Below are 22840 nucleotides of genomic sequence, written 5' to 3'. Positions count from 1 at the left end.
GTTATTTCTGAGACAGAGTCTCACATTTATTCCTGGACTGCAATCCTCCTAGTTGAGCTTCCCTGTGTAGCTAGGAAGACAGGCACATGCCATTGGTTGAGATTGGAGTCTAACAATTTTTTTGCCCAGGCCAGTCTAAAACCGTGATCCTCCTGATCTCAGCCTTCCAAGTAGCTCCCACTATATCCTTGTTGGAACACCTCCCTCCTTGGCTTTCTCCTCTTGCTTTAGCCTCCCCAGTGCTATGGTTAGAGGTGTGTGCCACCATGTCCAGCTCCTTCTTAAAGCCACTTTGCTTTTTCTTTTTTTGTGGGACTGGGGTTTGATCTCGGGACTTTGCACTTGCAAAGCAGGTGTTCTACCACTTGAGCCACACCTCTGGTCCATTTTGCTCCTGTTATTTTGTGAAATATTTGCCTGGGCTGGCTTGAACTTTGATCCTCCCAATGTCAGCGTCCCAAGTAGCCAGGATTGCAGGTGTGAGCCACCAGTGCCCAGTGGTACTCTCCTTCTGATGTTAGAACCAGCAGCTTGAATGTGGCCGTGATGGAGGCAGATGGCTGCATGCAGCCTTGATCTTGCTTGGTGCTGTCTTTCACCCCAGTAAGTGCTGACTCTAAGGTCTTAGAGTTGAGTTTTGGCTCTACCTGCCCCATACAGAGCCAGGTCAGATTCTAGTGCTTTCTACTTTATTGCTGATCTAGGCCAGGTTCAGAAAGGCCTGTGCCAGTTGTTTACAGTGTCTGACCCTGGAAGAAGAAAGAGCAGAGATGAAAGGGTCAGGTATTGGATCAGATGTGGGGCCAGGCTAGGGACTGTGTGGGCCAGAGAGTGCAGAGGGACTAGGGTGGGAACTGGGACAGCCAGGGAGCCCATGAATTTGGAGGGCCCTGCAGTCAGATTTGCTGAGGATGGCTTCTTGGAGGTTAGGCATCTATGCAAAAGGCAAATAGTCTGCTCCTATGAAACTAGTGCAGACATGGGATGTATGTGTGTGTAAACTGCAGGAGACTAGAGGGGACAGATAAGCATGTCTTTCTGCCTGGGCTTCTGACTATAGATGCTGGGATGGGCCCCTGTCCCAGGTTGTTCTCTGACCACGAGGCTTTCCTCTTCGTTGTCGAGTCTGCTGTGTCTCAAAGAAAGTCTCATGTTCCTCCCAGCACCGGTCACAGGCCGCACAGAGGAAATTAGACTCAAAATAGTTACAGCAACATCCTGGGACAACCAAGAAGAGTATAGGGAATTGGAGCATCCCCACAGGCTGACTACAGTCTCATCTTTCCTTACCAACCACACACCCAAACCTATCTATTTTCCATCCTCATCCCCAAACTATTTGAATCTTATACCCCGTCCCATCCCAATACTCTCCTTGCACTAGAAGTTACCATGATGCCTGCAGGGATGGGTCCCAGTGACTGCATGCTCTTCATGGCTATGTTTACAGCGATATTGGGCCCTCCAGGCCTTGGGGTCAAAGGTGGCCCGTCTCTTGACCCAAAATTCACCCACTTCCTCTGGGCGAGATGGGATGAAACAGAACATGGGGCAGCGGCACTGACTTACGGTACAGGGCACAAATGTGTCTAGGGGAATGGAGATGAATAGTAGAGTTAGACCAGGACCTGATAGGTCCTGGCTTTCCCATGCCAGCACTCCCTCACACCAGTACATGCACACCCCAACACTCTCTCTCTTGTACATCCCAAGATACGACCTTGTGTAATTGTCTCTCCATACTTGAAAGAGGCTGGCCACTTAGCACCTACCTGAGATGATCTGGTGCTCTTTCAACAGGTGTCCACAAAAGCACTTGGATTCTTCCCCAATCTGGAAACAGTCCCAGAGGTAATGGGGACAGCGCCATCTGATGTAGACACCTAGGTGTGGAGTGATTAACAGGGAAAAATGACAAAGAACACCTGGCTCCCTGCCAGGTGTTCTGACCTATCCTATGGGGTCAGGGGACTCACCTCTACACCCAGGCATATTTATCTACATGCAGGAGTCCTCACCTTAGTCTTGTCCTTTAGACTTTTTCCCTCAAGGTTTTCTTACTACCCCATAAGTGACTTAAGTTTCCTTCCCATCCCAGGATTCACTCTATCTCTCATAGCCTGTCAGAAATGATTAAAGATAGTCTTCAGCTTCTGAACAGGAAGAGTATAGGTGCAATTTTATTTCAAGATGAACATGAATCTCACTGAGTTCTCTGAGGCTGTGGGGCTTCTCATATCCTTCCCTGTCTGCATTGGAATCCAATTTTCCTTGCAGTGTCTATGGTGAGGAAGAGGGAAGCTGATTGACCAGTGTACAGTAGGTGATGGAATTTGGCTCTTAAGGAGATTAGTGAAGGACCCTGAGGATAAGGAGGATTTTTGGCACAACTGGGGCCAACAGGTAAAAGGAGGCCTTTCCCTCACTTCTCCAGGTTGGCACCTTCATACATTTCCTTCTGTGTTCTTGGTGTTATGGAACTAATGTCTTCTATAAACTCTTGAGAAAAGCTGCTTATGGTACTCTTAAAGGTCAGGAGAAAAGGGCAGGTCAGAAGTTATGACTGGCGAAGACCAAAAAATACAAGTTGTGAGGCATGGAAAGGAGGCATGAAAAAGAAAATGAGGCTAGTAAGTATTCCCAAATGCAGTCACCAGCAGGAAATTACAACCTATGAGATCCTAGTTTCAGTAGTGGAGTCTGAAACTGCCCACCTTCATAGCCAGTCTCACCAAGAGGCAAGGTTGGTATTATGTAAATATGGCAGGAAAACCAGATGGCACCTTCCACTCAGATTTTCTTATTCTCTACCAAAGGAGAAAAGTATCCCAACTTCTAGCCAAGAATCCTGCCTGAGTCTCCATGGGATAGGACCTGCAGCTGCAGGACTCTTATTCCCATTTGAAGTCTCAGTTGAAATGTCACCTCTTCTAAAAAGTTGCCCCTGACTTCTGTCAGTCTGTTTGGGCTCCTCCTGTTGCCTTCCACAGCTCCTTGTGCTACTGCTGTCACTCTTACTGCATGGTAACAAACTGTTCACTTGTATTCCTGTTAGTCTGTGAGCTCCTCACGGGAAAGGTCTTTCTTTTCTCCCATATCGCTAATCCTAGCATAGGGCCTGGCATAAAATAGATACCCAGAGAACATAGACTCCTTGACAGAATAGGCAAATGAGCAAATTTTTTCAGGAAAGAAGAGATACCCAGTATTCTAGGTAAACACCTGAAGTTCCATAAAAAGAAAAGAATGAAATTCTTTTTGTGTGCTGTGGTCTTTGACTATGACCAGGGTCACAGTTCACAGTTCTGTGCCTCAGGCCAGGTTTTTTTTTTTTTTTTGTCTTACCCATTTCTCAGAATCTAAAGCCTATTCACATGTAGCTTTTGGCTTGGCTGCTTCTGTCTTGATACTGAAAGCTGGTACTGTCAGGGCCCTATTACACCTGGGAGGTTTGGTTGAGAGCACAGGGTATAGGCAGAGTCACAATGGGGGTGGGTGGGAGCCAGGACTGCACTACAGAAATTCTGAACTCTGTCTGGTGTAGCAGAACACAGTGGATGAGCAGATGAGGTACAGAGGTACTTGACTCCTGGAGGAGTCAAGTTTAAGCATTAGTGTAGGAATCAGTGCCCAGCATTCAAAGAGTTTGAATAGGGAGACTGGCAACAATACCTCAGACTCTGTTCCACTGTTTATTCAATGCTCTTAAAGTAGGAAAATAGGTATCTGGCTGTGGGTTCCATTTTCTGCAACTGATTTTAAACTTCCTTCCCGTTATGAGTGGACAAGGACTGGTAGGGAGAGGAGACATTATTTGGCACACTACTGTGACTTTGTACAACATAATCCAATTCCATAATTGCATAATCACACTTGCATGTGAACATCTCCATACAACACACAGCCGTCTCTACATGCCTCCAGCCTAGACCTGTCTCCTGAGCTTCAGACCCATATAACCAGCTGTTGACTCTATCACCAGCATGTTCCATAAGCACTTCAACTGTGTTATATTCCCTCCAAACCTAGCCCTCTTGTCCACTGTTCATCCAACACATATATATCCTGTATCTACTCTGTTTTTGGCATTCAGTTAATCCAATCAACTACATAAGCCAAAAAACCTAGGTGTCATTTCAGGCATTTTCCACTCTTACTTATTCTGCACATTCAACAGTTAGCTTTACCTTGTTAAACATTTTGTGAATCTGCCCGCCTTTCTCCACTTCCACCCATACACCTCTTACCTGGATTATTACCAGTGCCTCACAGTGCAGTCTTCCTGTGTTCAATCTTGTCTTTCTCCAGTCTATTCTATTGCCAGAGAGATCCTTCAAAAGTATGACTCTGTTTATGTTATTGTCCTATTTAAAATCTTTTGGTGATTCTCAGTAGCCCTCAGGATATAATCCTAACTCTTTAGCTTGGAACAAAAATGCCTGAGCCATTTGTACTTCCAGAACTCAACTGGGCTTCTCTTCCTACCATTCTATGCACCAGGTAGAATGTGTTGCTATTATTTCTTAAGGTACCTTGTTTTGTCCTGTTCTCACCTTACTGTACTCTTTTTTTTTTGGTGGTATATGGCCTCATGCTTGCTAGACAGGTCCTTTACCACTTGAGCTACTCCACCAGCCCTTTTTTGGTTGGGTATTTTTGAGATAGTCTTATGAACTATTTGCCCAGGTTGGCTTCAAACCAAGATTCAAACCGAGATTCTGATGGCTGCCTCCCAAGCAGCTAGGATTCCAGGTGTGAGCCACTGGCGTGCAGTTCTTACTCTTGAGTTAACCAGTTCTTCTTACCATTTTGTAGATATCAGCTGAGAAATCTTTCCTTCCAAAGCTTATTATTCCTCTAGTACCCAAGATAGGGTGCCCTCTTTCTCTGCTGTTGTAGCACTCTGGGTACAGAAATTATTAAAGTGAATTATAAAGGTCCTTTTACTTATTGGTGTTGTTCATTAGAGTGCAAATTATTTGAGAGTTTTTTGTCTTTAGAACCTTACCAGTCCTACTACCTCCATAACTAACTCAGTACTCAGCACATATTGGCGCACAATAAATGTTTGCTAAATTTTTAAAAAAGCTTACATTTGATATTTCTGTATCTACTGTATGATGTCATGGAGTCTTGACTTTCAATGGACACAATATCCTCAACATTATAAGGAGACCCCCAAATATCTTTATTCAGGATTGAACAACACATTTCTATATAAACTTCCTGTTTAACCAGGAAAATGAAGACATTAAATTCAAAGAAGAGTTGAAGAGTTGGGAGTTCTCTTCTTGGACAGGGGGGTCCAAGAAGAGCTATGAGGGGACTAAACAGACCCTGCATTTGCAAGAAAATAAGCAAGAGTAAAAGAAGATGTTAAAATAAGCAAAAAAAGCTATTTCAATATCTGAATCAAAACTGAGAAACAAAAGAGATCATTGACTTTCTTGGCTTGAGGTGGAGGAGGGAATGGGGAAAGTAAATTACATAGAGGAAAGATAAGGATATAAAATTAACTAGTTGTCTTTATATCCTAGGCTTTTTGACATAGTTATATTCCCATGATAAGGGGAAAGAAAGTGTGAAAGACCAAAATAAACGTAATGATGTCTATTGAATTCAATTTAGAAATCCCATAATCTCTAACAGGTTAGTAATTCCTATAGATAGCAAGTCTAGTAACACAGGAAGACATGCTCACACAGAGTGGCAAGTAAGTATTCACACAGCTCATCTGCACACCCATTATAGAGACATTCACAGCGTACCACTAACAGGACTGTCAAAGAGTACTAATTCTGGGCTGACATTTGACACTTTATCTTCAACAGGGCTAGAAGATGAAAACACAGCTCTCCTCTTTAGTGGGGAGACCCAGATTTTGAATTCCAGGTGATCGTGGATCTGGCATTCAGGAATGACAGCCTTTAATACTATTCTTTCAAGGGGACCAAGACCTTTGCCACAACAAAACGAGACTCCCAGAGACTTTCCAGGGTTCTGGGCATTCTTTGCCTGAGAATCTGTGTGGTGAGAGTTATCTTGGTCCTAGATCTGAGGCTGGTCCTTAGCCCTTGGTGTTTTTTTTTCTTTTAAAATAATTTTAATGAGTCATCTGCCCTACCTGGGTTTTATCTGAATATTCCCACTTTTTTCAGACCCATCTTGGTATTCCTTGGTCTGCCTGTCTGCTCCCCTTCCAGATCTCAGGCAAGTGGCATTACCATTTCCACAAAGGGCACTATCCATTGGATGGGCAGCCTCCCAGATCCTGTTGGACTGGAAGATATCCATTGGCCTGTTACAGGCCTCTCAAAGGCCACCTGGGCTTATCTGTCTGGAAGGCATTCAGGATTGCATTCTTCTCCCATTGGAAAAGATGGTTCAACTGAGAACCAAATCGTTTCCTCTGCATTGCCTTAGACACTTCCACTAGCTCTGCCTGCTTAGCAGGAACCTCTGGGAAGCTTGTATAACCTGGGAAGGGAATGAGGAGGCCCTAAAACTAAGAGAAGGGCCATGTCCAAGAGTAACCCAGGCCCTTCCTTCTGGGGCAAGTCAAGGACAGTGGACAGTCACGAGAGGGGAAAAGGTAGGAGTAATTACAGCTAACTCTTTTCTTCTTTTTCCCCAGATGGTGTCCAGGCTGGGCTGTGTGAACAGAGAGGTCACTGGTATCCACACTCTGCTCATCTTCTTCTGCCTCTTCCTTCTGCTTTGAAGATGTCACTATGGGGACCCGGAATGAAGGTCCTGGAAGGGAATGTTCTGGAAGGTGCTCAAATTCAGAGACCTGGGTGGGCCACCTTGTCTGTGGGACTTCATTGGAAGAAAGCTCAGAGAAGTCTTCCCGCAAAGCATCAAAGGAGAGCACAGAAATACTGCTAATTGACGATGACTGAGAAGAAAGGTATTTTTCTGGGACCTCAGAGATGTGAGTCTCAGAGGTAGAGGTCTCTAAAGGGATTGCAGAGATGGAGGGCTTTGAAGGGCTTTCAGAGGTCTGGAGCTCTAATAGGGTCTGGGAAGTTGCTGGCACCAAAGGATATTCAGAAGCTTGGGGCTCTAAGGGGATCTGAGAAGTGGATGGTACCAAAGGAGGTTCAGAGATGGGGAGCTCTGAAGGAGTTTCAGAGCTAGAAGGCTCCAAGAGGCCCTCAGAGACATGACTTTCTAAAGGAGTCTGGGAAGATGGCACAAAAAGGGCTTCAGAGGCCTGGGGCTCTAAAAGAGTCTGGGGGATGGAAGGACCCAAGGGGGGTTCAGAGATAGGGAGCTCCTGTAAGTCTTCAGCAGAAGGGTCCTTTGAAGAGGGGTGTTCCTTTGCGTCCTTGGTAGTATGAGGCTCTTCTGTGACCTTGTCTGCTTCCATCTAGTGGTAGAATAGGGTACAAAGCTTCATTAGGTTGAAATTAGAGGGTCTTCAAGGTAGGGCAGAGTCCAGGGTTTACAGGGGGTTACAGGATTAAGATAAGGTTCTTAATGTACCTGAGACACAAGAGGGAAGCAAGAAGAGTTCTAAGTCTCCAAGATGTGATGCCAGGAGACTCATTCATATGCCTAGATCTCATGTAGCATGCTGCAGTGGGTTGTTAGGGTGCTGGAACTTATCGACTGAAAGACTGAAGTAGAATTCCATCTGTAGATGGAAGTAGAGGACCATGCCCTGGGAGAGAGCCTGAACATAGCTACTTGGCTAGTCCAAGGGCAGGGTCCTGGGAAGGTCTTAGGATGCTAGAGGTCAGGCTATGGAGTTCCAAAGACTGGGAATACCAAGCCAAAGGTGGGGATGACTTCCCAGAGTGTGAGAATGCCACAATGCATAAGGCAGGACCCTGCCTGTAGTGTCTTAGAGACCATATGTACCCTCCCTTGACAATCTCATTCATGTTCAAGACTTCAACTGCTTTTAACTGTATGCTTCTTATTTCTAAATCCATATTTCTAGCTCAGACCTCTTTAGAGTCTTGTACTTTACACTCATACCCAACTGCCTACTGGACATTTCTAACTAGATATTCTTCAGGTATCAAAATTGAACTCTGTGAATTATCCTAGTCTTTTACTTCTTCCCTAGCCCCTAGTCCTCAAATAGGTACCAAGAACTGAATTTCCTATCTCCTAAATATTCCCCTAATGCACTCTCTCTTTTCCCTCTGATTTTGTTCAAGTTCTCATAATCTTCTGCCTGATTGTGTGATAACTTTGTCCCTCCACCACATCTGCAGCATATTTTCCACTCACTAATCTCTTCATTCATTTATTAAACTTACACTTTCACAAAAAGCCTAATATTACACTTTTACTAAGGCACTGTGCTAAGCAATGGACCCAGCTAAGTTTGGGAGAGAGGTTAATTAAAAGTGACAATATAAATGAGTTGCTGTTGTGCTGAAGTTAAGTCCAAGATGCTGTGGGGAAGGACTATGCCTAATTTATCCTGGAAGAATGTCCAAAAAGGTACTTCTCCTTCCTGATCCAATCAAGATCTTTCCAAAATGCAGAACATTTAGTGACTCAAACTAAATGATTAAGTCCAAATTTACTGGCGTTGGCATTCAAGGTCTGTCACCCACCAAGCATTCTCCCACAGAGCTGTATCTCCAATGTTTTTTTGAGACAAGGTCTCACTATATAGCCCAGGCTGACCTTAAACTCAAGATCCTTTTGCCTGTCTCCCAAGTGCTGAGATTACACGTGAACACCACTACCTCCAGCAAGGTGCAACCACCTGAGGAGTCCCACCTTAACTTTTCTCTGCTCCCTACTTTTCCTAATGCTCTACAGACACTAGATATATTGTTTCTTAAACTCAGTAGAGGATTTGCAAAGGGGAAGTTGGGGAAGAGAAGTAGGGGCAGAGGTGTAGAGGAAGATGACTAGAGACACTTGAGGGAAAAGGGACCTGAAGGTGGAGAACCAGAGGATGGGAGGAGAGGAAAGGGAAAGAGAGCGGAGAGAATTGGGTGAGGGGCAGGGTCAGGATGAAAAGTAGGAATGGATGTCTGAGGGACAGAAGGTGTTCAGAGGAGGAATGGGCTGAGGTTTTTTTTGGGTGGTGTGGGGGTAGGAGAGAGGACTGTTGGAGAAGTTACATACCTCTGAGCTTTGGCTTGGTCCTTAGGTCAGGATCTTGCCATAGTTCGGAGAGGGAAGTGTTAGTCCCATGGGAGGGAATGCTCTTGGTGTAAATGAGCCCGGCTGCAGGCGCTTAGAAGTGAAAGGCCATACTTGGAATTTTATTATTTGGGGAGACTTGGATATCTGCAGGCCTTCGCAAAGAGGATCTGAACTGACCAGGAGCGGGGGAGGGGAGAGGGAAAGGGGGAGAGGGAAGAAGGGTGGAAAAGGGGAGGGGAGGGACAAGAAGGGTCCAGGGGCGATGAGGGGATTGACTGAAGCCTCTAGAACCCGGGCCGGGAGAGGAGGGAGCGGTTACCAGGACAACTCGAACGCCCAGTAGTCTCCGTGGCAACAGCAGTCTGGTCACTTCCCGCGTGGGTGAGTTTTCCTGAGGGGACTGCATTGGACTCGGTTGGGGGTGTTAAGTGAATCTCTGGGTAGGATGAACGGATATTGTGGGTACCTCCGTGGGGAGTCTGGGTTTGTGAGTGTTTCTGTAGGGTTTCTATGAGACAAGGCGGGGAATTCAGTGGGGACTGTTAGGCTCTGAGGGGTCTTTGGAGCACTGTAGTCGGGGTGAGAAAGACAGGGTCTCAGGTTACTGGGACTGGGGCGGAGTCTGCCTCAAAGCCCAGCAGGACCAAATCAGAGGCCAATAGAATAGGGCAGGGGGCGGGCTTTACCGAGAGGGACCAATCGAATTGAGCAGGGGGCGGAGCGCCATGCCAACGTCAGGCCGAGGTAGCCGCCGCGGGGCCTGGTTATCGCCGGTTCAGCGCAGCCCGGAGTCGCCCAGGCCTGAACTCCTACCCAGGTCCCGGCCCCCGGCCCCGGGCCCGCGAGGACACCGGAGGACACCCCCTGGGGGTGGGGAGCGGAGCCGCGGGTCAGCTCTGCGAGCGCCCCGCGCTGGCCTGTCCGGCCCCGCCCCCGCCCCGGGCCATGGCCCAGCCCTTGTCCCGGCCCCTCGTCCTATCCCAATCCCAGCCTTGGCCTCCGGCCCCGCCCCCGCCCCGCTTCCCAAATCCGTCCCAGCCCCGGCGTGGGTCCCAGCGAATGCCAAGGTCCAGGTCTCACTCCATATCCCCCCTCCAGTCCCAGTCCCAGCCCCTGACCTGGCCCCTATCCCCGCCTCCGCCCTTTTTCCACCCCCTGTCGCAAATCCCAGTCCAGCCTCTGTCCCCACCGCATTCCCACCATTTGCTTAAGCCCCCGGTCCAACATCAGCCCTTGCTCCCATCACACCCCCTGCCCTTGTTGAAACCCCATTGCTCAGCCCAACCCAGCCCATTATCTCAGCCTCTGCCCTTTTCTCTGTGTTTATCCAACTGTCTCCCACTGGCCACCCGCTTTTCCCATACTTTGCACCTCTCCAAGCCTCGATTCAGGTTTGGGCTCCAGCTGCCTCCAGCTCTATTGCTATTGTTGCTGTTCTCTGTCCTTGGCCCAGGGGCTGGTGAGTGCAGAAGCAGGAAAGATTGAGAGAAGGATGGGGTTCCAGGCTGCTGGGAGGGGTGGGCTGGAGAGATTAAGGAGAGGTGGGATCTGGGAGAAAAATGGGGAGAGATAGGGAGGAGAGAGGTCTTACACCACAGTGGAATTGTTAGCATCAAAAGAGTGGTACTGGCTTTTAGGCTCAGCAGGTGGCTAATAGTTCCTAAGATAGTCTTCAAGATTGTCTTTTCTGGTGTCTATCCTGACCTCACTTGACTCTGGCTTTCCCAGGGAAGTCTTGAGGGTTTTGCTCTTCCTGCTTTCAGTTTGATGGGAAGACATTAACACACCAGAAACCTCTAGTCCAGTCTGAGAAGATATGACCTAAACCTTTGAGATACAGGGCATGCATTCAGAGTTAAGCAGACAGTTATGTTGCAGATAGACATGGATTCCTGTGGTGTATGTTTTCCAAAATAAACTTGATTGGTTTAGGAATAATTCTTGATACTTTTAGAGAGGGTTGAAACTCATGGGCCATTTTACAGAGGGGGAAACTGAGGCTTGGTGAGGAAGAAATTTGTTCAAGGTCATGTATTTTATAAGTGGCAGTTGCTGGGGCTAGAAAAGGGGTTTTTAAACTCCTCCCAACTGCAATTTATGCCCTATAGAAAACCAAGCCCAAGTGGGGAAAAGCTCATAGCACAACTTCTCCCTTTTCTACCCACAAGGAGGCTTTATTCACAAGCTGTTTCTCATTTGCCAGGTACTATACTTGATCTTAGCCAAACGGCCAAGAAGTGATTCTCATTTGCCAGGTGTCAGCCCAGGGCCACCATCCAGCCCAGTAAGTCACTTGGCTAGGAGAGGGAGAGGTCCGGCTTCTTTATGGGTGGAATGAGGGAGGAGTAAGGGATCTTGGCCTGGGGGATGGCCCCCTCACAGATGGCCCCATTGTGAGATGACTGATCTTCATTGCCTCAGCCCCAACCATCTCTGCTGGGTGGCACTCTGGATAGGATGGAGTTGTGCCTGATAGAGTCTTTGGCAGTAACAGTCAACGGAGCAGCCGGGTTGGGAGTGGAGGGGAGTTAATTGATCTCAGTGGGCCTGGTTTAGTGTATGAGCTTGAGGAGATCAATGTATGCCAAAGGTTAAGTCCCTGCAGAGATGTCTGGGCATGTAAAGGCTTGTGTGTATAACAGGAATCTGAGGGAGTGCTGGCATGCACAGTGTGTGGACATGCTTATGTGTTGGTGAGTGTAGGCACGTGTATGTTGTATGGAGAGCTGATGTGTCTAGTTTATTTTGTGAGGGCAAGGAGATGTGTGGTCCCATGCACATTCCTCTTCAGTCTTGCATGTTCCTCTTATGAACAGATCACTGAAGTGTTACCTTCAGAAGTGGGTAGTTCCTAGGAAGAAGGCAATGTTGAGTATCTCTCATAATATTTACTAGTAATCCAGCCTTCTCCAGTCAGTTTCCTGAAGGAAGAAACCCAGGGCCACGAGTGTTGTTAATAGTGCCTTGGCAACTGTGGCATGGCACAGCAAGGTGCTGTGTGACCTAGTGTTGGTAGTTAGTTTTGCCTGGGGAGTGGCTGGCAGTGTCATAGGGCTATCATAGCATAGGGCTGCACAAATGCTTATTACTGACTTCAATCTCATTTCAGGAATGGAAGTTACTTCCTAGGTCTCCTGGTACCACCTCTGATCCTTGGATCTTTTCTTTGGGTTTAGCTGACTGTGACTGATAACTCAAGTATGCCTTACCATTTCAAGAAATGACATTTTCTTCTACCGAGTGCTGTTAGGGGCAGGGCCAGCCTCAATTTGTGTGTGTGTGTGTGTGCGTGTGCTTGAGTGTGTGCATGGTTTGGGTCTGGTGGTTGTGAATCACCCTTGCTTCATCACAGAAGGGACATTAGCACAAGTTCTTCTGAGCTTGGCTAGGTGCCTTGCTTGCCTATGCTTCCTCTGGGACACAGCTTTGGTAGGCCCTATTCAAATCCCTAAATCAAAGCTTGAGGTGTGAATAGGGCTGTGGACCCTTTCTCTAGCATCTGCCCCCCTGAATATTTTTTTTTTTTGTGGGACTTGAGTTTGAAATCAGGGCTTCACACTTGTGAATCAGGTATTCTACTGCTTAACGCACATCTCCAGTCCATTTTGCTTTGGTTATTTTGGAGATGGGGTCTTGGGAGCTATTTACAGGGGCTGGCTTTGAACTGTGTCCCTTCTGATCTCAGTCTCTTGAATAGCTATTATTATAGGCGTGAGCCACCAGTACCCGGCTGCCCCTGAACTTTTTATTGTTTCTTCCCAAAATTTCCAGCTGTTTTTCACTCCTTTGCTCTCCTAGTCTGTTCTGTGACCTCCATAGCCCCTGGTGATTTTGAGAATGGCAAAGCTAATTCCTTAATTCTCCAGGCCATGCCATCCATGGTCCTTTCAATCTCAGGGCTCTTTGTACTTGTATACCCATGTTTCCAAAAGGTCAGTAGCTGATGTTCACATTAGCTCTAAGGGTCTGCACTGCAGGACTGAAGGACTGATCCACCTGTCTCCTAACAACAGCAATGGCTGATGAGATAGATGACCCTTTCCTGATATCAGGTTTGAGAAGGAGCAGCCCTTCTCTAGGACCAGCAGAGGGCACTCCAGAGCTCTTCATATAATAATGGTATTCAAAGCTGTTCTGCTCTTGGCTTTCTGCCTCCCAGGGCCCTTCGGAAGTCTTGTCTTCTCTATCAGTTAGTCCCATCAACCGTCATCTGTCTTAGTTGCATCTATACTGCTCTCTGAGTGCTGCGCCAAGCCTTTCTAGATTCCTGAGCAATGCTCAGCTTGTAGGTTGACAGGGCTTCCTTGCTGACAGTGGACTAATCCTGTGGTCAGAACTGAAAGACTAATCCTTGGACTGGCCAAAGTGGCCTCCATCTCTATGGGTACCTCCTTGAGCATGACTCCTAAAGTTGCCCCAGTTTAGTGGACAACTTAAATAGCCTTCACTCCTTCAGCAGTCAGCCTTTTCCAGAGGCCTCTTTCTCTGTCATTTCAAGCACCTCATTTTTGGGGTTATGTCTCCCATCTCCAGAGGTGGAGGTCATCAGACTAGGTAAGCCCGCTGGGTATTTCCTACTTGGCCGAAAACCCCCCTCCAGAGTCTCCTCTTCCCAGGATCCTACTATGTCCTAAAGATGCTTGAGTTCCCCACCTCACCTGCCCTGAAGGCATGTTCCTGGGCTCCTTTGGGGCTGTTCTGAAGTCCCCAGAGCAGTCATAATTTCAAGAGCTTTATTTCAAGGCCCTCTTTTATTCAGCTGAGCTACTGGGTTACTTTCACTACCACAACAAACCTAGTCTCCATGGTTTTTTTGTTTGTTTGTTTGTTTGTTTAGTTTTTTATGGTGCTGGGGTTTGAACTCAGGGCTTCACACTTGCAAAGTCTACCACTCTACCACTTGAGCCATACCTCCAGTCCATTTTGCTCTGATTATTTTGGAGATGGGGTTCTTATAAACCATTATTTCAGGCTAGTCTTGAACTGTGATCCTCCCAATTTCAGCCTTCCAGTTAGTGAGGATTACCAGCCTGAGCCACCAGCGCCTGCCTCCTAGTCCCCATATTTTTGCCTGCTAGTGCTGATATGACTTTCCTGCTCACCTTGGCTCTATTCCTGACAGCCATGATCAGGTATCTCAACATTTCAGCTAGAGATGACCACTTTCTCCCTACCTCCCAACCTGGCCTGCTCTGAATGTTCCCAAGTGATCCGGGATTCCTCTGGGTCACCAAATGTCTGCTTCACTGGGCCTTCTTCTGGGGAAACGCCCCTGGCAGCTCATTCTGACCCTAGAGGTTCTGATGACTCTCCTTTCCCAGGCACTCTCATGGTGGCCTGCCAGCTCCTGTTTTTGCCTCTGCCACCCAAGCAGGCCCCTTGCAGCCTCACCACACCTTCCCCTCCCCTCTTCTGCCCTGAGCCAGTACACAGACAGCTCTTGTGAAGCTTCTGAGGGTTTTTATTGCTCCTGACCACCGGGGAACAGAAAGGGGCAGAAAATAAACAAGGAAGTTAAACAGTTCCATGCTGACTCCCAAGCCCCACAGGTGGAGTTCTAGCCTGCTTAGAGGCATTAGAGCCCATGCCAACACACACACACACACACACACACACACACACACCCTTCTACACTTCACACACACACACACACACACACACACACACACACACACACCCTTCTACACTTCTGTTTTGTTAGGCTTGGTAAGAGGAGAGCAGCTGACTCCTAAGTGAGGGGGCAGCTGTGAGGTCGTATACAAGTGTCTGGCTTTGCATCCTCGACTTGGAATAGGTTTGAGCCTCAGTTTCCCTATCTGTAAGATGAGGTTTTTTTGTTTTTTTTTTGTTTTTCAAAGCAAGGTCTCTATAAGGATTAAACAGGTGAGGGCAGCACAGACCTAGTTCCTGTCTCATAGGAGTGTGTTTGTTGAATTGGTGCTGTTGGTGAGGGAGACAGGAATGCCTTTTGCCTAATGGAAATTCCCTCTGTCCTGCCCTACTCCTTTCTCTCTCTCCTGCTTCCCAGGAGGCCTTTTCCTGACTGATTACTCCACCTGCTCACCCCGAAAGCTGAGTCCTTTCCGCTCCTTTGCCAGCACCGAGCTCTTCCACTTCCATGTTCCAGAAGACACATTCCTGGCTGTTTGGAACCTTATCATCTTCAAGGAGCAGGGGGGAACCTTTGGGGACCACTGCCCAGACCAAAGTGTGACTTTGTGAGTGTCTGAGTTACCTCCCCAACGCCCATTTCCAATCTCAGGTCACTTTCCAAACTAAAGTATGACTTTATGAATATCTAAATTTACTTTCTAACCCTGACCTTGACCCTTATCTAGATAAAAGTGTGACTGAGCAAGGGCCATGACCTCTGTCATCTGACCACTTCCTGACTACTGTATAACAGTGTGAGTGCCTGACCTGACCTTTTATTTTTTTCTTTTTTGGTGGTACTAGGTTTGAACTCAGGGCCTCACGCTTGTTAGGCAGTGCCCTATCACTTGAGCCACACCCCCCCAACCCTTTTTTTACTTTAGCTATTTTTTCATAGGGTCTTGTGCTTTTTGTCCTGGGAGGCATTTGACTGTGATCATCCTATCTACACCTCCCACAGAGCTGTGATTACAGACATGTACCACCTTGTTGAGATGGGGTCTTGCTAACTTTTTGCTTACTCTGGCCTACAGTATCTCCACCTAATCTCTACCTCCCCAGTAACTGGGATTATAGACATGTCCTCCAACGCCCAACCTCTGAGCTGACTTCTTGACCCTTATGGCCTGACCCCTGATATGGAACCACTTGTTTGTATGTGTTAATATAGGGAATCTACTTGGTTTACTGGTGTTGAGTGACAGTTCTCCTTTCTCTTCCCCATTTCCCACCTCCCACCCCACTCCTCTCCTAATTCTGGTCTCTCAGGTATTTCCGGTCTGGGGCACCTCCTGTCATCAATCCCCTGCACACACACTTCCCAGGAGATACTGCTGTACCTGGGGTTTTTTCACTGAATCTTAGCTGGACACTCCCAAACCGCACCTCAGGCATCTTCAACGTCAGCAGTCCCTTACCTGGGGACTGGTTCTTGGCTGCCCACCTTCCCCAAGCCCACGGCCACATCTCTGTCAAGGTGGGTGGATGATGTGTGGGGCAGGAGGGGTCAGAGCTGCCTCTCCTTTTCTGCTGAATTCTCCCCACAGGCTACCTGGCACACCAGTCTTGTACCAGGATGGACAACAGCATCGGGTGACTGGGGAAGGGTGTGGTTAGAGGCCAGGAGGTCACCTGGTGGGACAGTCTGCAGCTGGCAACCTGGGAACTTTAGGTGGATATAGTGGTTCCAGGGTAAGCTGAAGAGAAAGTCCAGAGTCTAGAGTCAAGTACTGGCATGGGGAATAGTGTTCCTTCCTTCCTATTGGAGGAACTAGGTTAATCAAGATGGTCAGAAGCTAACCAGGGACTGGTTGAATCTGCTGCACAAACCCAGCATAGGTCTTAGGCATTTTTATTGATGATAGCTCTGAAGTCTCTCAGGCCACCCCTGAATCTAGTCCATGTAAGAATACATTCCTATCCTATCATGCTTTCACCCTAGGAGAAGCCATAAGAGAAAGCTGTTTCTTATTAGAAGGAGGCTTTGAGCAGCTGGTGTCTTTACTGACTGTTGCCTCCCTTTCCTGTGAATATCAGCAATGATTTCATAGTGCAAAGATGGTTAAAGTCTGAATGGTAGGTTCAAAGTACAGAATGCTTCTCTGATTTTTAGGGAAAGGATACACCATAATATTTTCCTGCTGCTCTTGTATGTTAGTCAGTTGGCTTCCTCCTTGTAGTGAGGGGATCTTGTAGGTTTCCTACTCCTGTTCATTGCAGGAGAGGGAAAGTGTGATGAGGTGGCCATGCATTTAGGGTCTTAGGTAATGAAGAAGGACCAATCATGAGCAGAACAAGGATTTAAAGAACAGGACATTATAGAGCAAGAAAGCTAGTGGGATTTGGTCATTGAGAATTGAGAGGGGCAGAAGTTCCTAACCAGGTGAAAATTGGACTCGGGTATAGCTCTCCAGGCTGAGTTCCTTGAAGGCAGGGACTCTTTGTGTCAGTCGTACCTGTCGTCCTCCTGCTGGAGCCCAGTGTTCAGAGCAGGTGTTAATGACTTTGAATGAGCTGAGAATCACACAGGGACAAGGTCACTGGCCTTGCTGTTGGTAGAGATGTAAACAAGGGCTGAGGTAGTCTTCAAGGGCCTCAGTGATGTACAAGAGGGCTTGGGAACCCTCTGGATAAGATCATGCTGAGATGTGGAAAAGGCTGTTAGTGCATTGAAACTGAGGGTTCTACTAGGAGGACTGTCTTCATAGGTTTTGGGCAAATCTCAAGGTCTGCCCCTGATCCCAATTCTGAAAACTGATGGGAAGAATCCTTGGGCCCACCTCTAGTTATCCACAACCTTTCTGGGTGAACAGGAGGTACCTAGAGCCTAGGTCTGGGCTAGGATTCTAGGAGCTAAGGCCTGGCTGGGAGTGGTCAGGGTTACTTACGACTTCCAGATTGGGATAATGGGGAATCAGATACAGCAGTACAAAGGCTTCTCAGAACCTAAAGCATGATTCAAAAGGGAGCTGAAGATCTACATATAACAAGTGGGGTCTGGGGGACTTGGTGTGGTGAGGCAGGGAAAAGAAGAGGGCACAGTTCTACCTTGCTCATGGGTGGCAGTAGGTGTGGACACCATGAAGATGTAGCTTGTTAACTAGGCTTGATATTGAGTTTAGTGGTACAAGGGTCCTTCTAAGAATTTGATTGCCTTCTGGAATCTTATATGGGCCTTTAAGAATGCTAAAGTTCTTCAGATCCTGGTCAATTTCTCAGACTCAAGTCTGTGGGTTCTTTGTCCAATGTGTAATTCCACCTTCTCAACTTGTGTTCTCCTTGTATCACGCTTATTCTGACTTCCTATGAGGCTTGGCAAAACACAGGAAGTTATGTTGGTTCAGGAATAGCCTTGGGTGGAGCCTAAAGAGTGATAAGAAGGCAGTACAGTTTCTGGAGTTCTCCTCGACTTTGGGGATGAGCTCAGATCTCCCATTAGCCCTTAATCTTTTAGCGCTTGCTTTGTACTGGGCCTTGGGTTAGTTGATGGAAAAACTGAGATAAATAAGATGTTTATTGGTGAGACACAGGAGATATTTTAAGAGAATGAAGAAGAGATAGCTAACACAGCTTGGTAATATGGTAGAGATAGTATTCAGAAACTGTTAGGAAGTGAGGCCTGAGAATCAGAAGACAGGGAAAGGCATTTGAGGTGGTGGGAGTAGCATGGGTCAAAGATCAGAGTGGAGAAATAAAGTGGTTCAGTGTGGGCTGGGTGAAGAAGGTGGAGGAATGAGTGGAAGCCAGATCATGAAAAGCCTAGAAGTTTGAACCGTCCTGAGTGATGGAGAACCTGGCAAGATTATAAGAAGGAAGCGACTTACCAGGTCCAGGTCAGTCTCCTGAACTCCAGTCCTACACTCTGCTAAACCCTGTGTCTGTATTATTCACTACACATTCCTTGCACCAATCATGAAGCCTAGCACATAGTGGGGTGCCTTTCTGGCACCTTTTCAAACTCAGTGTCTAAACCAATCTAATTTCTCCTCCTGCCCTGTCCTCTTCTTCCTATAAACTGCCTTTATCTTGTCCCCCGGTATCCATCTCTTTCTTTCTTTCTTTTTTTTTTTAATGGACTTGGTTTTAAACTCAGGGCCTACACCTTGAGCCACTCCACCAGCTCTTTTTTGTGATGAGCTTTTTTTGAGACAGGGTCTCTCGAACTTTTTGCCTAGGTTGGCCTCAAACTGTGATCCTCCTGATCTCTGCCTCTTGAGTAGCTAGGATTACAGGCGTGAGCCACTGGCACCCGGCAAACTTTCTTATCTTGAAGCATATGTTCATTCTATGGTGTCCAGCTGTTAGCCTGCCTTGAACAGCTGGCCTTTGGGTTTTGGATATCAGCTGAAATCAGAATGGCTCATAAGGAAAAATTTATCTCAAATGACTGAGTGCAGGTTCTCCTCGAAGGCTTCTTCCCAGTCTAAGATTTGAAAGTAAATAAAACAGGTAAAATAATGAAAATTATTGCAAGGAAAGCAAAGAAGTAGATAGTATAGAAGACAGGATTCTGTTCAATCCACCAATTAGGAACAAGCATGACTTAATATCTCAACTGGAGTAGTTAAAATCTGCGCCTCTTCTGCTTTTCCTCCTCCTAAGTTATTTTATTTATATTCCCAATAGGTAATAATATGCATCTGGTACAACATATGAAAAGTACAAAAGGCATACAGTGAAAAGTAAGTCTTCTTCCTTTCATCTCCTTCCAGTTCCCAATTCCTCTGCCTAGAGTTAGCTAATAAATAGCTGTTAGCCAACTCCTTATATTAGTCTTTACTTTCTGACCTATCTCTTCTTGGCCTTTGACTTTACATCATTGTCCAGCCTTTCTTCTGCCCACTTCTTCTTCTCTATCTCCTTTCCTGACATCTCCTCTGCCTGATCTGTATATGTTGTAGTGACCTGATGCTTGGTCCTTTTTTTTTTCCATTCTCTTGCTTGCTATCTCCTGCCCCCTGCAGTCTCTCCAGCCCTCATTTATGAGTTAATGTCTGCTAAGAGTAGTCAGCCAGTCCTAATTTCTTTGAATCTCAAACTTTATAAGCAACTGCTTACTTGATATCTCCAACTGCTTATCTTAGAAATGTCTCAAGCTTAGTATGTACAAATCACAGCAAGGTTAAAAGTAAAAAACTCTCTGATTCCAATTTCATTTTTCCCAGTCTAAGCTTCTTTGTATAGTTGTCTTCTTCCCAGTAAATGGCACTGTCATCTATTAATTGCTCAAGTCCCAAATTTATCCTTGATTCCTATTTTCCCCTTATCTCCCTGCAATAATTCTGTAAAGAGAAAGTCATGTTGCCTGTACTTGTAAAGCATGCCCTGGATGCATCTACTCTCCACTTCCATTTTAGCACATCCTCCCTGAGCTTTTTTCCTGGACCACCACAGTAACCTCCTAAATGGCCTCCCTGCTTCCACTCCTGCCCCTGCAGTCTCTCCTGTCCTCATTTACTTCTATTTTGATTGGTGCCAATTGAGAGCACCAACTGGGGCAAGAGAGCTGTGTTGAGTACCGGGTTATTTCCACAAAGGAGGCCAAGAGTCCTTGGCCATCTTTAGTTTACAGGGCCTGGTACTTTTAAAAGAAACTCAGCCCACCCATATGAGGTGAATTCAGGAATCCATCTACCTTGCCTTCTACTCCAGGATCTTTTGGACTTTCCCATCCACTTCTCACTTTTGGCTCTCTGGTTTCTTGGGCTTCCTTGCTTTGGCCATACGTTCCATGGCTGCTGATGTTGGCTTGGCTTGTTGCCTCAGTTTAAATTTTCTCACTTGTTTTCTGCATTGGCAGCTCTTGAGGATTTGATTTCTGTTGCCTTTTCTCTGCCCAACCACAAGGGGGGAGGTTACTGCTTCCCTGAACCTTGCCTGGTCTCTAGTCCACATTGACATAGGGGATTGGATGTGCATGTTTTACAGTTGAAGGAAGGAGCACATCTTAACCAGACAGGGCACATGTTCTGATACTTTACTAAATCCAGTGGCAAGAAATATGTGAAGCAGTGTTTTTATCCCCCTAGACTATCTAGCAAGGAAATGAACCACCTCCTAAGCATAAGTTCCTGCCCTTGGGAGTCATTCACTGCAAGATTATTTTGGATTTCCTTAGGAAATGAGGTCACTGAAATGACTTTAAAAATTTTTTTTTATTATCATGTTATTGTACTGGGAGTACATTGTGACATTTACAAACGTGCTTATAATATATCCTAAATTCACTACCTCTTGTGAGAGTATTTCTGATCCTTAGGATTTGACACCAAACATGAGGGGCATCCACTTTGGGTATCAGAGATGGAAATTTATGAGCAACTAGGTCAGTTCAGGAGCTCTCTGAAGGACATCTCTCTTTCTCTCTTTCTTTGGTGGTACTGGGAATTGGACTCAGGGCCTTGTACTTGCTAGGCAGGTGCTCTATCACTCAAACCCCATCCTCAGCCCCAGGATCTCTCTTTTTGATCAATCCACTCTTCAACTTGACAGCATCTATTTTTTTTAGCACCTAGTGTGTGTCTGGTGGTGTGCTATGCACTAGGTATGCAAATGATGAACAGGCATGGAAAAATTCCAGGCAGAGGGTAATAATAGCTTCTGGCCTAGCATCTACTAAGTCTGCCTTCCAGCCTCATGGAGCTTTGCTGGAAGTCAGTGCCTTTGGTTGGCTTGTTCCATGGCATGGATGAGGGCCTGGAACTTTTGTCCAAGAGCAAGGCTTAGTGGTATGTCATGGTCAGAGTAACCACATAAGTGAGTCATGGTTTCTACTGTTTTTCTAGTAGGTTAGAGAGGACTAATGAGGAGATCTCTGCCCCTTCACAGGATTGTAGGGCTTATATAGCTGAAAATGCTGCAGAAGAGAAACTATAACAGATGTTTCACTGAAGAGTGATGGAGCTCTGTGGGCTTGGAACTGGTATCGGTACAGAAGAGCAGAAGGGACTAGGGAGTTTGATCAAGATGAGAGAAGCCCTAGGGGATGTGGTTGTTGTCCTCCAGTGTCAGAAAAAAACAGTCTGAGGTTGAAGGAGCAGGTGTATCTGTGGGTCCCAAGGGCAGAGTAGTGGAAGGGGAGTCAAAATGACAGGTTTTGGTTTCATAAAGGTCAGAGCTGCCCCCAGCTGGGCCTATTCATTTATTGATTCATTTACTTGGCAAGCACTCATCCTGAATTGTGCACACTAGGTCTGTATCTGGAGGAACAAAAGTAAAATAAGACAAAATTCCTATTCTCAGCCTGGAGGTTACCTGGGATGTAATGAGTAATCCTCATTGGGGTGTTGGAGCAGAGGCTGGACAAGCACATGGGAGGGGACAAGGTGGGAATAAAGACAATTAAGGATTTAGATTGGTGGTGGTAGTGGGAGGGTTAGACTGGAGGTCTTGAAGGAAATTTCCAATTCCCCCAACACAGCCAGTGTTCTGGTGGAGGGATGATGATTTTGAGACGACAGTGATGTGGGGTTATGGCTTTCCAGGCATGCTCAAGAGGTAGGGTTGGATTGGGAGAAGGTACAAGCAGGGCCTGATGTCAGTTTGGCCTGGACTTGAGTCCCTAAACCTTATTCAGTGCTGAGGACCACAGCAGGCTTTGCAGACCAGGCAGTTCAGAGGTGATCAGAAATGACTGCTCAGAGCTTACAGAGACCATGGTCAGAGACCTGGGAGTAGGAAGCCAGAAGAGTTTCTTTCCAACCCATTCAACAGATTCTGTTAGCCTTGTTTTAGTAGCACCCCTGCTCTCTCTCCCCCTCCCGCTACCCCTGCTTTTGTCTCAGGGTCTCCAGGATGAGTGCCAATACCTCCTTCAGCCACAGCTAATTGTCCGACGTTTACTGGATGTGGCTGTGCTGGTTCCTGGCCGTCCCTCAGAACAAACCCTTTCTTCCCACAATCGTTCAACCTTGTACAAGTAAGTCAAATACTCCCCAACCCTGTCCCCTTCCCTCTTCCTGGTCTTAAACAGGTGGCAAGGGTCTCTTTGCTTCTTAGCCACCTGCCTGGTCCTGATCTCCCTGAAGCCAAACTGAACTGCTGGGTGATTCAGAGCCTCTAGGGTGGG

At 46.8% G+C, this 22840-nt stretch overlaps 2 protein-coding genes across 23 annotated transcripts in view; one reads left to right on the top strand and one right to left on the bottom strand.

The window, feature by feature from the left end:
• Positions 1-291: 291 nt before the first annotated feature.
• Fam221b (family with sequence similarity 221 member B) lies at positions 292-9417 on the bottom strand. Of its 3 annotated transcripts, none has more exons than XM_074051497.1 (5): positions 9100-9417; positions 6607-7372; positions 1773-1883; positions 1392-1589; positions 292-1218 (listed from the first exon to the last, which is right to left on the bottom strand). In XM_074051497.1, exons 2-5 carry the CDS (start codon positions 7370-7372, stop codon positions 1055-1057), a joined length of 1239 nt encoding a protein of 412 aa, XP_073907598.1. In that variant the 5' UTR covers positions 9100-9417; the 3' UTR covers positions 292-1054. The 3 variants fall into 3 exon arrangements, with proteins under 3 accessions (XP_073907598.1, XP_073907599.1, XP_073907600.1); XM_074051498.1 differs by having other exon boundaries at positions 292-749; XM_074051499.1 differs by having other exon boundaries at positions 292-749; positions 1570-1589.
• Positions 6775-22840, top strand: part of Tmem8b (transmembrane protein 8B) — a 29715-nt gene continuing 13649 nt past the window's right edge. For 5 of the 20 annotated variants that reach the window (XM_074051479.1, XM_020174662.2, XM_074051476.1 and 2 more), the window contains exons 1-4: positions 10043-10579; positions 15149-15338; positions 16042-16249; positions 22557-22690. In XM_074051479.1, coding sequence (XP_073907580.1) covers positions 10066-10579; positions 15149-15338; positions 16042-16249; positions 22557-22690 — 1046 coding nt within the window. In that variant the 5' untranslated portion in view covers positions 10043-10065. The other 15 variants (XM_074051486.1, XM_074051483.1, XM_074051488.1 and 12 more) reach the window with 15 other exon arrangements.

The sequence above is a fragment of the Castor canadensis genome, chromosome 13 (genome assembly GCF_047511655.1).
Source record: "Castor canadensis chromosome 13, mCasCan1.hap1v2, whole genome shotgun sequence".
In the NCBI taxonomy this organism is placed as follows: Eukaryota; Metazoa; Chordata; class Mammalia; order Rodentia; family Castoridae; genus Castor; species Castor canadensis.
Note: the sequence above shows the minus strand (reverse complement) of the source record. Positions and strands in the feature narration are given on the sequence as shown.

Coding starts and splice junctions, on each gene's coding strand:
- Fam221b (XM_074051497.1), bottom strand. CDS start 7,372: ATGGAAGCAGACAAGGTCACAGAAGAGCCTCATACTACCAAGGACGCA. Junction 1,884..6,606: donor AAAGAAGAAAAGAGTTAGCT/GTAATTACTCCT, acceptor CTCCACACCTAG/GTGTCTACATCAGATGGCGC. Junction 1,590..1,772: donor AGAGCACCAGATCATCTCAG/GTAGGTGCTAAG, acceptor CCATTCCCCTAG/ACACATTTGTGCCCTGTACC.